Below are 13,150 nucleotides of genomic sequence, written 5' to 3'. Positions count from 1 at the left end.
CAGGCACCATCAGATCCCTTCTTATGGTGGTCTAAATTCCAAAGGCTGGCCCAGGCTAGGCTGTGTAATGTCCCCCTTTGGCTGTGGGTTCCCAGGTTAGAGTACTCGCTCAGGCATCCGTTCTCAGGTCCATTCAGCAGAGAGACGCTGGCTTAAAGCATCAGCCCTGAATTTTGCAAGGAGGCAGCCCCAACAACTTCTGCTAACATACAAAACTGGAAACTGAAACAAGAGCTGTACCTAACAGGACCAAACTTTTTAGTCTGTAATTTTAGTCTGTGTAATTTTAGATTTTATATATTTTAAATTGGTCTTTTACTGTTTTTACTGTTGACTGTTTTTATGATGTAGCCTGCCCTGAGCCTGTTCTACGGGAAGGGCGGGCTAAAAATTGAATAAAATAAATAAACAAACTAAAATGACACAGATATTAGGGGAGGAGCATGCCGTTCCATTGCATACATAAATATATATAATAAATATACTACAGACTGATCTTGTCACATCTCAGAAGCACTGTTCCCTCTAAGCTGAGTTAGTGTGAGCTAGCTCACAGGTTTTTTTAGCCTCCGGCTCACATATATTTGTCTTAGGGAAAATGGCCCCAGAGCAACCTTATTTGTGCAGTAGCTCACAACTTGAATGCCAGTAGCTCTCAAAGCTGGATGTTCACTCACAAGACTCCATAGCTTAGACTCTAGGCTGATCCTGCATTGGGCAGGGGTTTGGACTAGATGGCCTCTATGGTCCCTTCCAACTCTGTGATTCTTTGAGTATAATGAGGTTATGCGTTTCCATTGGGGACTATTAGAAAGGATTAAGCTTCACTGAGCCCTGATCTGAATCATCCAGGATAGCCCAAATTCATCTGATCTTGGAAGCTAAGCAGTAGCTTATTATCCGTATTGGTATTTGAATTTGTATTATTTTGGATAATTATTAGTTAGTATTTGGATAGGAGACTACCAAGGAAGTCCAAAGTTGCAACACAGAGGCAGGCAATGGCCTCTCTGCTTGTCTCTTGCTTTGGAAACCCTACAGGGCTACCATAAGTTAAGTGTGACTTGATGGTCCTTTCCACTAGCACCTAGCTTCTCTGAAAAGGTGAGTTTTGGTAAGGAATTTGAAGAATGAGGTGGCACCTTGTATGTTTCTAGAGACAATGGAGAATGAATCTTCTAAGGGAGCAGAAGGCTTTCGGTCAATTGAGGGTGCTGGTGATGGAAGAGCAGAAATGATGCTGCTGAAAGCGTGTCTTTCCTATGAACGTTTACAGGCATCTTTTAGACCTCCAGTTTTACCCTGACCTAGAGCTCTCAGACATCTTGTATGATGTCCACACTTTATATGTTTTCTTCAGGAGATGTCCCGTAATGCTTGCATTCCCCACAGTAATTGTAATATAAAGACCTGTCCTTCATCTCTCTCTCTCTCTCTCTCTCAACGGTACGTTAAAAGTATTACCACGCTCTGGACTCCTGTAAGGTGGCATGGGATATTTACAGTCCAGGTTGAAATTAGGAAATCATTTTATTGCAGATGATGACTTGGTAGACTTTTCTATCTCTGGTTTCTCTAATGGACCAGATCATTTCAACCCATTTACCCCACCTTAATCTAGAGCAAAGCTGCCCACCTTCTCCAGATCACCCCATAGAGTTAGGTAGGAGGTTTCTTGTCGTGTTCCCTGGGCCATCTGACCACCTTATGGAAGACAAAGCCGAGGAGTCAGACAGGAAAAGGCCACTGTTTCATTACTTAGCAGAGCAATGGCCAAACTGTGGCTCCTTCACACATGTCATGTGGCTCTTGAAGCCCCCACTGCCCTGCTAGCCAGCTTGGAGAAGGCATTTGTCTCTTTGAATCACTTCTCCAGGCCAAACCAGGCATCAGCTTGGAGAATGCATTTAAAGTTAAAGCTGCTTTCTTTTCCCTCCCTCCCCTCATCTATTTTCCTTCCTTCATAGAATCATAGAGTTGGAAGGGACCTCTAGGGTCATCTAGTCCAACCCCCTGCACAATGCAGGAAACTCACAAACACCTCCCCCTAAATTCACAGGATCTTCATTGCTGTCAGATGGCCATCTAGCCTCTGTTGAAAAACCTCCAAGGAAGGAGAGCCCACCACCTCCTGAGGAAGCCTGTTCCACTGAGGAATCGCTCTAACCGTCAGGAGGTTCTTCCTAATGTTGAGCTGGAAACTCTTCTGATTTAATTTCAACACGTTGGTTCTGGTCCTACCTTCTGGGGACACAGAAAACAATTCCACACCATCCTCTATATGACAGCCGTTCAAGGACTTGAAGATGGTGATCATATCACCTCTCAGCCATCTCCTCTCCAGGCTAAGCATGCCCAGCTCCTTCAACCTTTCTTCATAGGACTTGGTATCCAGGCCCCTCACCATCTTCGTCACCCTCCTCTGGACCCATTCCAGCTTGTCTATATCCTTCTTAAAATGTGGTGCCCAAAACTGAACACAATACTCCAGGTGAGGTCTTTTGGCTCTCAAATTCTGATGTTCATGTCTTGTGGCTCTCAAACATCTTACATTTATTCTATGTAGCACTAAGCAAGTTTAGCCACCCCTGACTTAGCATGTCACCATCCTACCTGAACAGGGAGAAAACGCGCGTCTCTTCTGCCAGTTCTCACATGGTTAGCTTCCTCAGATTGCTTGGCTTTATGGTTTCTTAAGCTGCTTCAGGACATCATAATGTCTCCCAAGCGATGATCGAACACCCCCTACTTATGTCACTACTTCCTGATCAAGCCCTTCATGAGGAAAGCCGTAGGTTTGTTTAAGTGGTTTGAAAACTGTACCCAGAGGGATTTATTATCAATCCCAGAAGGATGATTTCTTTGTACCCAATTAGTGTACCCAGTTTCTTTGTACCCAATTAGTGGGAGGAAAGAAGTTGTGTTCTACAAGGACTCTTAAGCGGGCTTCAGGTTTTTATTCCCACTTATGGAAAAGCAATCATGGATAGTATCAAAGTCACTGAAGTTGGGTGATGTTTCAAAGGAATTTGGTATTGCTGCAGGAGTTTTCATCACTTGGTCAAGCTCAATGATTTATTTCTTCAGTACTGTTTTGCCATTTTGGGTCGATGGCTGTCGCTTCAGATAAATGGCTTCCAGCTGAAGGCTTAGTGAAGGGGAGGAAGACCACAAAGTTGCTGCCTTTGTTTACCTCAGTAGTCATGAGTGGAAGGAATATTCTAGAACAGTGATGGCCAAACGGTGACTCAAGAGCCACATGTGGCTCTTTCACACATATTGTGTGGCTCTCAAAGCCCTACCACTCCATTGGCTGGCTTGGAGAAGGCATTTGCCTCTTTAAATCACTTCACCAAGCCAAGCCAGCCACCAGCTTGGAGAATGCATTTTAAGTTGCAAGTATCAATGTTACTTGCTTGAGACACGTCTGTCCTTTTGGAATTAGAAGGACCTTTGATGATGCCTCTTCAATAAAGACTTCGGAAACAGTGATTTAGTCAACCATACCATCAGAGGCCTGATTCTCCAGGTCCATGACTTATCATTGAGAAGCAAGTAATGAAGAACTTCACAACATCTCAAGATTTGAATAAGACTTTTATTGGCTATTGGGACTACACAAGCATTTTGTAAGACAAGTATTGCAAGATCTGAGAGCACAGATTATCTTCAAGATATTGGACTGACCTTAATAGTATGGAAAAGTGATGGATCATTGTATGATTTTGTAATAACCTATTGAAAGCTGTTTTCTAGTGTTTAATGAACCAACATAGGGTTTACTGTATTGCTACATCTTAGCTACTTTGTCATGGCTCCTGTCTGCCTTTATCAACTCCAGATGGAGCCTGGGAATCTCCCAGAATGACAATTGATCTCCAGACCACTGAGAGGCCAGAGGTGGTGATGTTTGGACTGAGAGGCCAAGAGTGGCATGTTTGGACAAACCCAGGGCTTTTTTTTTTTGAGCAGGAATGCACAGGAACACAGTTCCAGCTGGCTTGGCACCAGGAGGTGTGGCCTAATATGCAAATGAGCTTCTGCTGGACTTTTTCTACAAAAAAATTCCCTTGCAAAACAATGGTGATGTCAGGGGGTGTGGCCTAATACAGGGCCGGTGCTAGGCTTTCTGGTGCCCTAGACAAATCATCCGCTAGCGCCCCCCCCCCCCTTTATCAAAAAATATAGGGAAAATGAAGAGCACCAAACTTGAAACTTTTCACATTTTTAATTTACTGATTTTTAATTTTAATTTTTTTTTAAATGTGATATGTTATAAAAAAAATTGTGAGAATAAGTGCTTGCTGGCCACACCAGGAAAGAGGGTGGCGGGATAGGATGAGGTGGGAGACCAAGTCGCACATTGGGGAGATGGGGGTGGCTTTGCTTTGTTGAGGGCAGCTTGGTAATGGGAGAAAACAAGGTGACAGTGGTCAGGAGCCAGAGTAATGTATCTGGGAGGAGGCACCCAGTGGTGCCCCTAGGCCAGGTGGCGCCCCAGGCAACTACCTACTTTGCCTACTCCCATGCACCAGCCCTGGCCTAATATGAAAATGAGTTCCTGCTGGGCTTTTTCTACAAAAAAGGGCCCTGGACAAACCTCTCCAGAACAAATAACACCAGATAAAATTGAGGCACAGCCAGACTGCACCAAGACTGTCATCTGACCGCCGCCTATCAAAGACATGATCCCAGCATGGATAACCAGGGCCAAGATCTGACTTTTTTTTTTTTTTAAGGAAAAGCTGCAGTTGATGAAACAGCCAAAGCTGGTTAAAGGCACTGCAGTCTTCATATGAGAGATCTGAGCATCTGTCTGAACCAATAAATGTAATAATATTCCCCAACACTGAATCTGGTTCTTTAAAGCTGAGTATACCCTGTCCAGAACAGGATGAATTCCATTTCTCTAATCAGCTCTCCTACTGACCAACAATATCTTCACATTATCTGACTGAACTTCACGTTAGTGGTCCTCACCCAGCCCACTGCTATTGCTAAGCACTCATTCAAGATATTTCACAGCTTCAACACATGAAGCTGCCTTCTACTGAATCAGATCCTTGGTCTATCAACGTCAGTGTTGTCTACTCAGCCTGCGATCACACCCGCTAAATAATGCACTTTCAATCCATTTTCAATGCGCTTTCCAACTGGATTTTGCCAGTTCTCACAAGTAAAATCCAATTGGAAAGTGCATTGAAAGTGGATTGAAAGTGCATTATTCAGTGGGTGTGATCACAGCCTCAGACTGGAAGCAGCTCTCTAGACTTGTCTCAAGCAGAGGTCTCTCGCATCACCTACCACCTGATCTATTTAACTGGAGATGCTGGGGACTGAACCTGAGACTTTCTGCATGCCAAGCCGATGCTCAGGGCGGCTTACAGGTTGGGGTCGAAAAATGACCAACAGGATAAAACACCATTAAAGCATGAAACATAAAACGATTTTAAAACATCAGTTATAAAACAGCATAACAATAGGTGCTAATACAATGGTTCATGAAGCAGTTAAATTCCGATGGCAGCAGCAAAACTGGATGGTCAGTATTAGATGTTCCAAAGGGACCCCAAATTGCCATAGTGTGGTGGGAAGTCCAGAGTGACGTATGGGCCTAGTCTGGCGTATGGGCCTAGTCCGTTGCTGGAGAAGTTGTCATTATGGAAAAGCACTGTGGAAGAGTGCTGTTTTACAGGCCCGGCGGAACTGTAAGAGCTCTCACAGAGCCCTAACGTTGTCCGGCAACTCATTCCACCAGCTAGGGGCAGCTGCGGAAAAGGTTAGGGGAGGACACAGAGCATGAAGCCTGCCTGAAGGAGTAGGAAGGAAGCAAGCAGCACTCTGTAAGAGAGGAAGGGGGCAGGCACAGAGGCACCACCCTCACGCTCTCTGCGCAGTCACACTGCTGCCCCTGCCCCTAAGCGTCCTCCTTGCATGCACACAGGGCAGCACACACCACAGCAGCAGCCCACCAAGTTGAGTAGTCCCAATGCCTCCTCCTGGCAGCCAGAGGTTCCAGCACCTGCCTGACTCCTGGAAAGCAGGGGCGGGGGGGGGGGGGAGCCAAGCAAGGCTCTTCAGTCAGGCAGTCATCCGGTTGGTGTAGATTCCCCACTCCTAGATCCGGCCGTGCTGCTCACCTGCTGCTCACCTCCTGTGTGGCCCGGTTGCTGAACAGCCATGGACCGGTACTGGTGTGTGGCCCAGGGGTGGTGGTGGTGGGGGGTGGGCTTGATCTAAGGCTAGCTAGAAGTGAAACAAGCAATGCTAAACTCACACAACAATGTAAACTTTATTTGGAAATAAAGTTAACCTTTAACACAGAACAGAATTTCAGGGTGGGCAGCCCTCTGTTGCCCAGCTAATTCAACAAAACACTTATACAGCAGTCCTTCTATCTTAGCTATACTGTAAATTCTGATGCCCATTGCTTGCTTTGGTAACAACAGGTCCATCCCGACAAGACACTTGTTTCCATACCTTCAGTTGTTTGCATGTTTACAGGTTCAGGCCATTTGGTAACATAAATCCATTAAATTCTTGCATTTCCGAGGGATGTCTCAATGTAACTGTTTTGTTACCCTTAGGTGTCTTTCCTTATCTTTTCCTGGGAACAGATAATTACACACAACTTTTGGCAGCTGCAGTCTCTGAGAGGTCAGATAGCCGAAAAGCATTTTGGGAGTTTGGTTCACTTAAAGTTGGTCTAATACATTCATAGTACATAGAGCATAAGCATACGGTTTTTAGGACCCCAATCCAAAATTCTCACGACACTCCACATCTCCAGATGATGTCTGCTTTCATGTAGAGATTGAAATGCATGCAGGGACAGAAGAGAACGCTGTAAGACCCCATAGCATAAACACTGCAGAGTCAAGTTTTACAACATCATCTTCTGAACCTCAGGCCAACTGGATAGGGGTAAGCAGCTGTAGTTACCAAGAAACATGCTGCGGGTCTTTGACAACAAAATAAATTTATTTAGAAAAACAACATACAGAAAGGAGAAAGAAGAATGAGGCTCACCAGTATAAGGATCAGAGCTAAGAGCCAGTTTGGTGTAGTGGTTAAGTGTGTTGACTCTTATCCGGGAGAACTGGGATTGATTCCTCACTCCTCCAGTTGCAACTGCTGGAATGGCCTTGGGTCAGCCATAACTCTCGCAGAGTTGTCCTTGAAAAAGCAGCTCCTTTAAGAGCTCTCTCAGCCCCACATACATCACAGGATGTCTGTTGTGGGGGAGGAAGATAAAGGAGATTGTGAGCCGCTCTGAGATTTGGACTGGAGGGCAGGATGTAAATCCAATAGCTTCTCCTCCTCCTCCTTCTTCAAAGTTACTCTAGTTCCAACTTGTAGAGAAAGCCATAAGTAAAACCTGATTTGCAGGAGCTCAAGATTTTGGTATCCTGTCGCTAATAAAATAATAACATAAAATAAAAAGCCCTGACCTGGATAGCCCAGGCTAGCCTGATCTTGTCAGACCTTGGAAGGTAAGCAAGGTCGGCCCTAGTCAGTATTTGGGTGGGAGCAGGGGTGGAATTCTAGCAGGAGCTCCTTTGCATATTAGGCCACACATCCCTGATGTAGCCAATCCTCCAAGAGCCATTTTGGTGTAATGGTTAAGTGTGCGGACTCTTATCTGGGAGAACCGGGTTTGATTCCCCACTCCTCCACTTGCACCTGCTAGCATGGCCTTGGGTCCGCCATACCTCTGGCAGAGGTTGTCCTTGAAAGGGCAGCTGCTGTGAGAGCCCTCTCCAGCCCCACACACCTCACAGGGTGTCTGTTGTTGGGGAGGAAGGTAAAGGAGATTGTGAGCCACTCTGAGACTCTTCGGAGTGGAGGGCGGGATAGAAATCCAATATCTTCTTCTTCCAAGAGCTTACAAAAAAGAGCCTTGTAAGCTCTTGGAGGATTGGCTGCATCAGGGGTGTGAGGCTTAATATGCAAAGGAGCTCCTGCAAGAATCCCACCCCTGGGTGGGAGACCACCAAGGAATACCAGGTTGCAATGTAGAGCAGGCAATGACAAACCACCTCTGAAAGATCAAGATAGGTAGTAGCCATGTTTGTCTGCAGCGGTAGAAAGGGCAAGAGTCCAGAAGCACCTCAGACTCAGTAGAGGAGCTTTCGTGAGTCATGGCTCCCTACCTCAGATGCTTCAAGAAGTGAACAGTGATTCACGAAAGCTCATCCTCTGCCACAAATGTTGTTAGTCTTTAAAGTGCCACTGGGCTCTTGCTCTTTTCTGCTGCTAAAAAACATAGAATGGACTTCTGAACACCACAATAGAAATGGTATGAAATTGATTCCCACCCCCTCTACCTGCAAAATGCAACTTAGTAAGAGTCTCCATTTCATCACAAGCAGGCTGTTGCCATGAGCCCAAGAAAATGGCTGCCGCCACACACAAAGAGGTTCTGTAATGCTAGCCTCACAGTGCTTGAAGAAGAGTTCTCACATGATCAGGAGAAATGTGGGCATAGGATTATTTTCACACATCTCAACGAACAAAGTAGGATTCACAGAAGATTTACAGCAGAGTAAGAACAAAATCTCCACAGACGCTTCCGCACTAATGGAATAACTGACATTCACTGAAGTGGCTGTTTAGTTTATCTTCTGGCCAAAAAGCCTCCTCAAGGCCTTCTTCATCTTGTCATTCCTCAGAGTGTAGATGAAGGGATTCAGCATAGGTGTGACCATAGTGTACATAATGGCAGCCAGAGTGTCCTTCTCAGCAGAGAAGCTGGACGAAGGCTGGAAGTAGACCCAGATGACGGTGCCGTAGAATAAGGCTACCACCGTCAAGTGGGACCCACAAGTGGAGAAGGCCTTTTGCTTTCCCTTAGCAGAAGGAATCCTCAGGATGACCACCAGAATACGGACATAGGAGAGGACAATGACCACGAGAGCACTGTTGACCACTAAAGCTCCTTCTGTATGCACCACCAAAGCATTCAAGTGTGTGTTGGAGCAAGAGATCTTCAGCAGCGGGAAGACATCGCAGAAGAAGTGGGATATTTGCTTGGTAGCACAAAAAGAGAGACGGGACATCAGGATGGTGTGGAGGAGAGAGTGGAGGTGAGAAACCAACCAGGAGGCAGCCACTAGCAGGAGGCAGATCTGGTTGCTCATCATGGTGGCATAGTGCAGTGGGTGACAGATGGCCACGTAACGGTCCATTGCCATGGATGCCAAGAGGAAGCTGTCGGTGATGCCAAAGGCGACAAAAAAGTACATCTGGGCCAAACATCCACCATAGGAGATCCTCCTCACTTCAGAGAGCATATTAGCCAACAGTTTGGGCACAGTGGCTGTTGTGAAGCAGATGTCCACCACGGAAAGGTTACTGAGGAAGAAGTACATTGGGATGTGGAGGAGTTGACCATCCATCCTTATGGCCAAGACAATAGTGAGATTTCCCAGTACTATGACGACGTACATGGTCAAAAAGAAAGGGAATAATAGCCTGTTCCAGTCCTGCCTGGATGAGATGCTAAGGAGTATGAATTCAGAAACCATGGTCCTGTTTTCTTTCTCCATTGCATGAAGAGGTCTGTGCAGAGACAGAGGGAAAGTCCTTTCTTACATGTCCATCAGAGTCTTAATTAAGTGGAATAAAAGTGCCTGAATGAAAATAAAACAAAGACCACTATTTAATTTCTGGAATTTGCCACTCTAGTAGAAGCCATCCCTGAAGAATATCACATATTGTGGCATGCCCAGCACATAACAACATAAGATAAGAAGAAGATGACTGCAGATTTATACCCTCCCTTCTCTCTGAATCAGAGACTCAGAGTGACTTACAATCTCCCATATCTTCTCCCCCCACAACAGACATCCTGTGAGGTGGGTGGGGCTGAGAGGGCTCTCACAATGAAAGGGATGAACGGGATTACTCACAATCCAATGTATATAAATGGTTTACTCAAGAGGAAAACAGTAAGAAATTTAAGAGAGTCACATGGGCGGATAGGACTAGGCATGAAGAAATAGATACTACCGAAGGGGAAGATTCATCTAATACTTCGGGTGAAGAGGGATCTTCGGGCAGACCATACTTAGAGAGAAGGAGTAAACAAGATCAACGCCCCGGAGGTTGAAGTGGGACACGATGGCTCTCTTGGAGTATCTGAAGGGCTGTCACTTAGAGGATGGCAAGGAGCTGTTCCTGTTGGCAGCGGAGGAGAGGACTCACAATAATGGGTTTAAATTAAGTGTAGGAAGAAACTGGCTGGATATCAGGGAAAACCTTTTTACCGTAAGAGTTGTTCACCCGTGGAACCAGCTGCCTAGGAAGGTGGTGAGCTCCCTTTATTGGCAGTCTTTCAGCAGCAGCTGGACAAACACTTGTGAGGGATGCTCTAGGCTAGTGGTGGCCAACGGTAGCTCTCCAGATGTTTTTTTGCCTACAACTCCCATCAGCCCCAGCCATCAGCCATGCTGGCTGGGGCTGATGGGAGTTGTAGACAAAAAACATCTGGAGAGGTACTGTTGGCCACCCCTGCTCTAGGCTGATCCTGCATTGAGCAGGAGGTTGGACCGTATGGCCCCTTCTATGATTCTAAGCACAACACTGAAAAAGAACTTCCATGTTCAGGGGCAGTTCCCCCCTGAATGCCAGTTTCCAGGAAGTGCTCAGTGGAGCACCATGGATGCCTTGTGAAGCATTCTGGTATGCCACAGCTGGAAACAGGATTGTGGAACCAGTGGCCCCTTTGGTGTGCTCCAAAAGGGTTTTTCTTATATTAAGGCCTGCACAACCATTTGCATTAGATTTACAATGGCTGATTTCACACTGACCTTTTACTGGCGCGACCACCCTCCTCACGCCGGCGGATCTGCAGGGATTTCGCACCAGAAGCGCCGGCGCAGCCAAAAGAGCCGGCAACTTCCGTCCCGAAACCAGCTCAAACGGAAACCGCCAAGAAGCAGGAAAACGGCTGATTTCGCACTGACCTTTTACTGGCGCGACCACCCTCCTCACGCCGGCGGATCTGCAGGGATTTCGCACCAGAAGCGCCGGCGCAGCCAAAAGAGCCGGCAACTTCCGTCGCGAAACCCGCTCAAACGGAAACCGCCAAGAAGCAGGAAAACGTTTTGAGCGGGTTTCACGACGGAAGTAGCCGGCTCTTTTGGCTGCGCCGGCGCTTCTGGTGCGAAATCCCTGCAGATCCGCCGGCGTGAGGAGGGTGGTCGCGCCAGTAAAAGGTCAGTGCGAAAACGCCCAACGTTTGAGCGGGTTTCGCGACGGAAGTAGCCGGCTCTTTTGGCTGCGCTGGCGCTTCTGGTGCGAAATCCCTGCAGATCTGCCGGCGTGAGGAGGGTGGTCGCGCCAGTAAAAGGTCAGTGCGAAAACGCCCAACGTTTGAGCGGGTTTCGCGACGGAAGTAGCCGGCTCTTTTGGCTGCGCTGGCGCTTCTGGTGCGAAATCCCTGCAGATCTGCCGGCGTGAGGAGGGTGGTCGCGCCAGTAAAAGGTCAGTGCGAAAACGCCCAATGTCTGCAATGACTCTTGACCCTCTGTTCTATTGACACATCCATGGATCTATAGAACTCATTCCCAATATCCACAACTTACCAGGTTGCCCAGCACTGATTTTAGAAGCAGATGTTTCCTTGTCTCTTTCTATCAACCTCAGGAGACAGCTCCCTTCTTCTAACTGTGAGAAGACGTGTGAGGCGCGAGGGCAGACTAGTGAACGTCCCTTTCGTAAGGGCTGTTTGTAATATTAAGAACGGGAAACAGAGATGTTGTGACAGCAAACAAGATGCCCTAAAAGCCGCTTTCTCCTTTCCCATCAATGGTGATGGATGCCTTCTTTGTGACTAGGAGAACGGGAAGGGGTGAAATGCCCAGCCGAAAGAGGCAGTGTGGCAAGACAGAGAGAGATCCCAGTGGAAAGAAGTACTCGTAGTGCCGGAGAAGAATGATGAAGAGATGAACAGAATGGAAAAGACAGCATTGATGGGTGGATCAACAAGAGAGAGAATGTAACGGAGATCTTCTTGTTTCCTCAGCAATAACTGGGACAAGGAGGGACTTGGGAAGGTTCCTCTCTCTGGCAGATGGAAATGCGGCATAGGTTTCTGGCTCTCTGTGAGGCTTACATTAGGCTTGGGCCTTCGGGAGAGGCACCACTGGGATTTCAACAGAGCCAACATCTCCAGAACATGGGGAGGGGATTAATTACATCATCACTTGCCATCTGGGTTTGATCAGGCAGGGATGATTGAATGCTTAAGGGAAGCAGGCAAACAAGACCAACTATCAAGCTATATATAAAATACTATATACAATAGTATTGTATATATCACCTATTACAGCACCTCAAACAGTACACCAGCTTTTAAAAACCAATTCATTCACACGTTTCTCACTGATCTTTAGCATGATACCTAAGCACAACATAGGATTATAGAGTTGGAAGGGACCTCCAGGGCCATCTAGTCCAATCCCCTGAACAGTGCAGGAAATTCACAAATACCTCCCCTCAACACTCCCAGTGACACCCGTTCCATGCCCTGAAGATCCCTCCAGGATCCCCGGCAAAGCTGGCCTGGAGGGAAAATGCTGTCTGGTCCCAAAGTAGCGATCAACATTTCCCTGGACATGTATGAAAGAGCCGTGAGAACTAAGCACTGATGCAACCCTTCTTGCCCTGCTTCCCACGATCTGCCTAAGTTCACAGAATCAGCATTGCTGTCAGGTGGCCATCTAGCCTCTGTTTCAAAACCTCCAAGGAAGGAGAGCCCACCACCTCCTGAGGAAGCCTGTTCCACTGAGGAACCACTCTAACCGTCAGGAAGTTCTTCCTAATGTTTCGCCAAAAACTCTTCTGATTTAATTTCAACCTGTTGGTTCTAGAGCCCCAAAAGAAGGTGCCCCTCTCCCTCATTATTTCCAATGGAGGGAAGATGTTTAAAAGGTGTGCAGTCCCTTTCAATGCAGAGTCAAGTAGCACCTTTGTTCTACTGCTTCAGTCCAACACGGTTGCCCATCTGAATCTAGTCCCTTTCAATGTGATGACCAGAACTCCCTTTGGAGTTCAATTATGCTTGTCACAACCTTGCTCGTGGCTGCACCCCCAATGTCTCCTGGATCCACCCCCAAAGTCTCCAGGCTCCAACCCCAGAGTCCCC

General features: G+C 46.9%; 1 protein-coding gene across 1 annotated transcript; it reads right to left on the bottom strand.

The window, feature by feature from the left end:
• Nucleotides 1-8,612: 8,612 nt before the first annotated feature.
• On the bottom strand, nucleotides 8,613-9,551 carry LOC132581649 (olfactory receptor 1F1-like). The gene has a single exon (XM_060253009.1). The coding sequence runs from the start codon at nucleotides 9,546-9,548 to the stop codon at nucleotides 8,613-8,615; it is 936 nt and encodes a 311-aa protein (XP_060108992.1). The 5' UTR covers nucleotides 9,549-9,551.
• Between the last annotated feature and the right edge of the window lie 3,599 nt (nucleotides 9,552-13,150).

The sequence above is a fragment of the Heteronotia binoei genome, chromosome 13 (genome assembly GCF_032191835.1).
Source record: "Heteronotia binoei isolate CCM8104 ecotype False Entrance Well chromosome 13, APGP_CSIRO_Hbin_v1, whole genome shotgun sequence".
NCBI lineage: Eukaryota > Metazoa > Chordata > Lepidosauria > Squamata > Gekkonidae > Heteronotia > Heteronotia binoei.
This window is presented reverse-complemented; position numbering and strand designations above follow the sequence as displayed.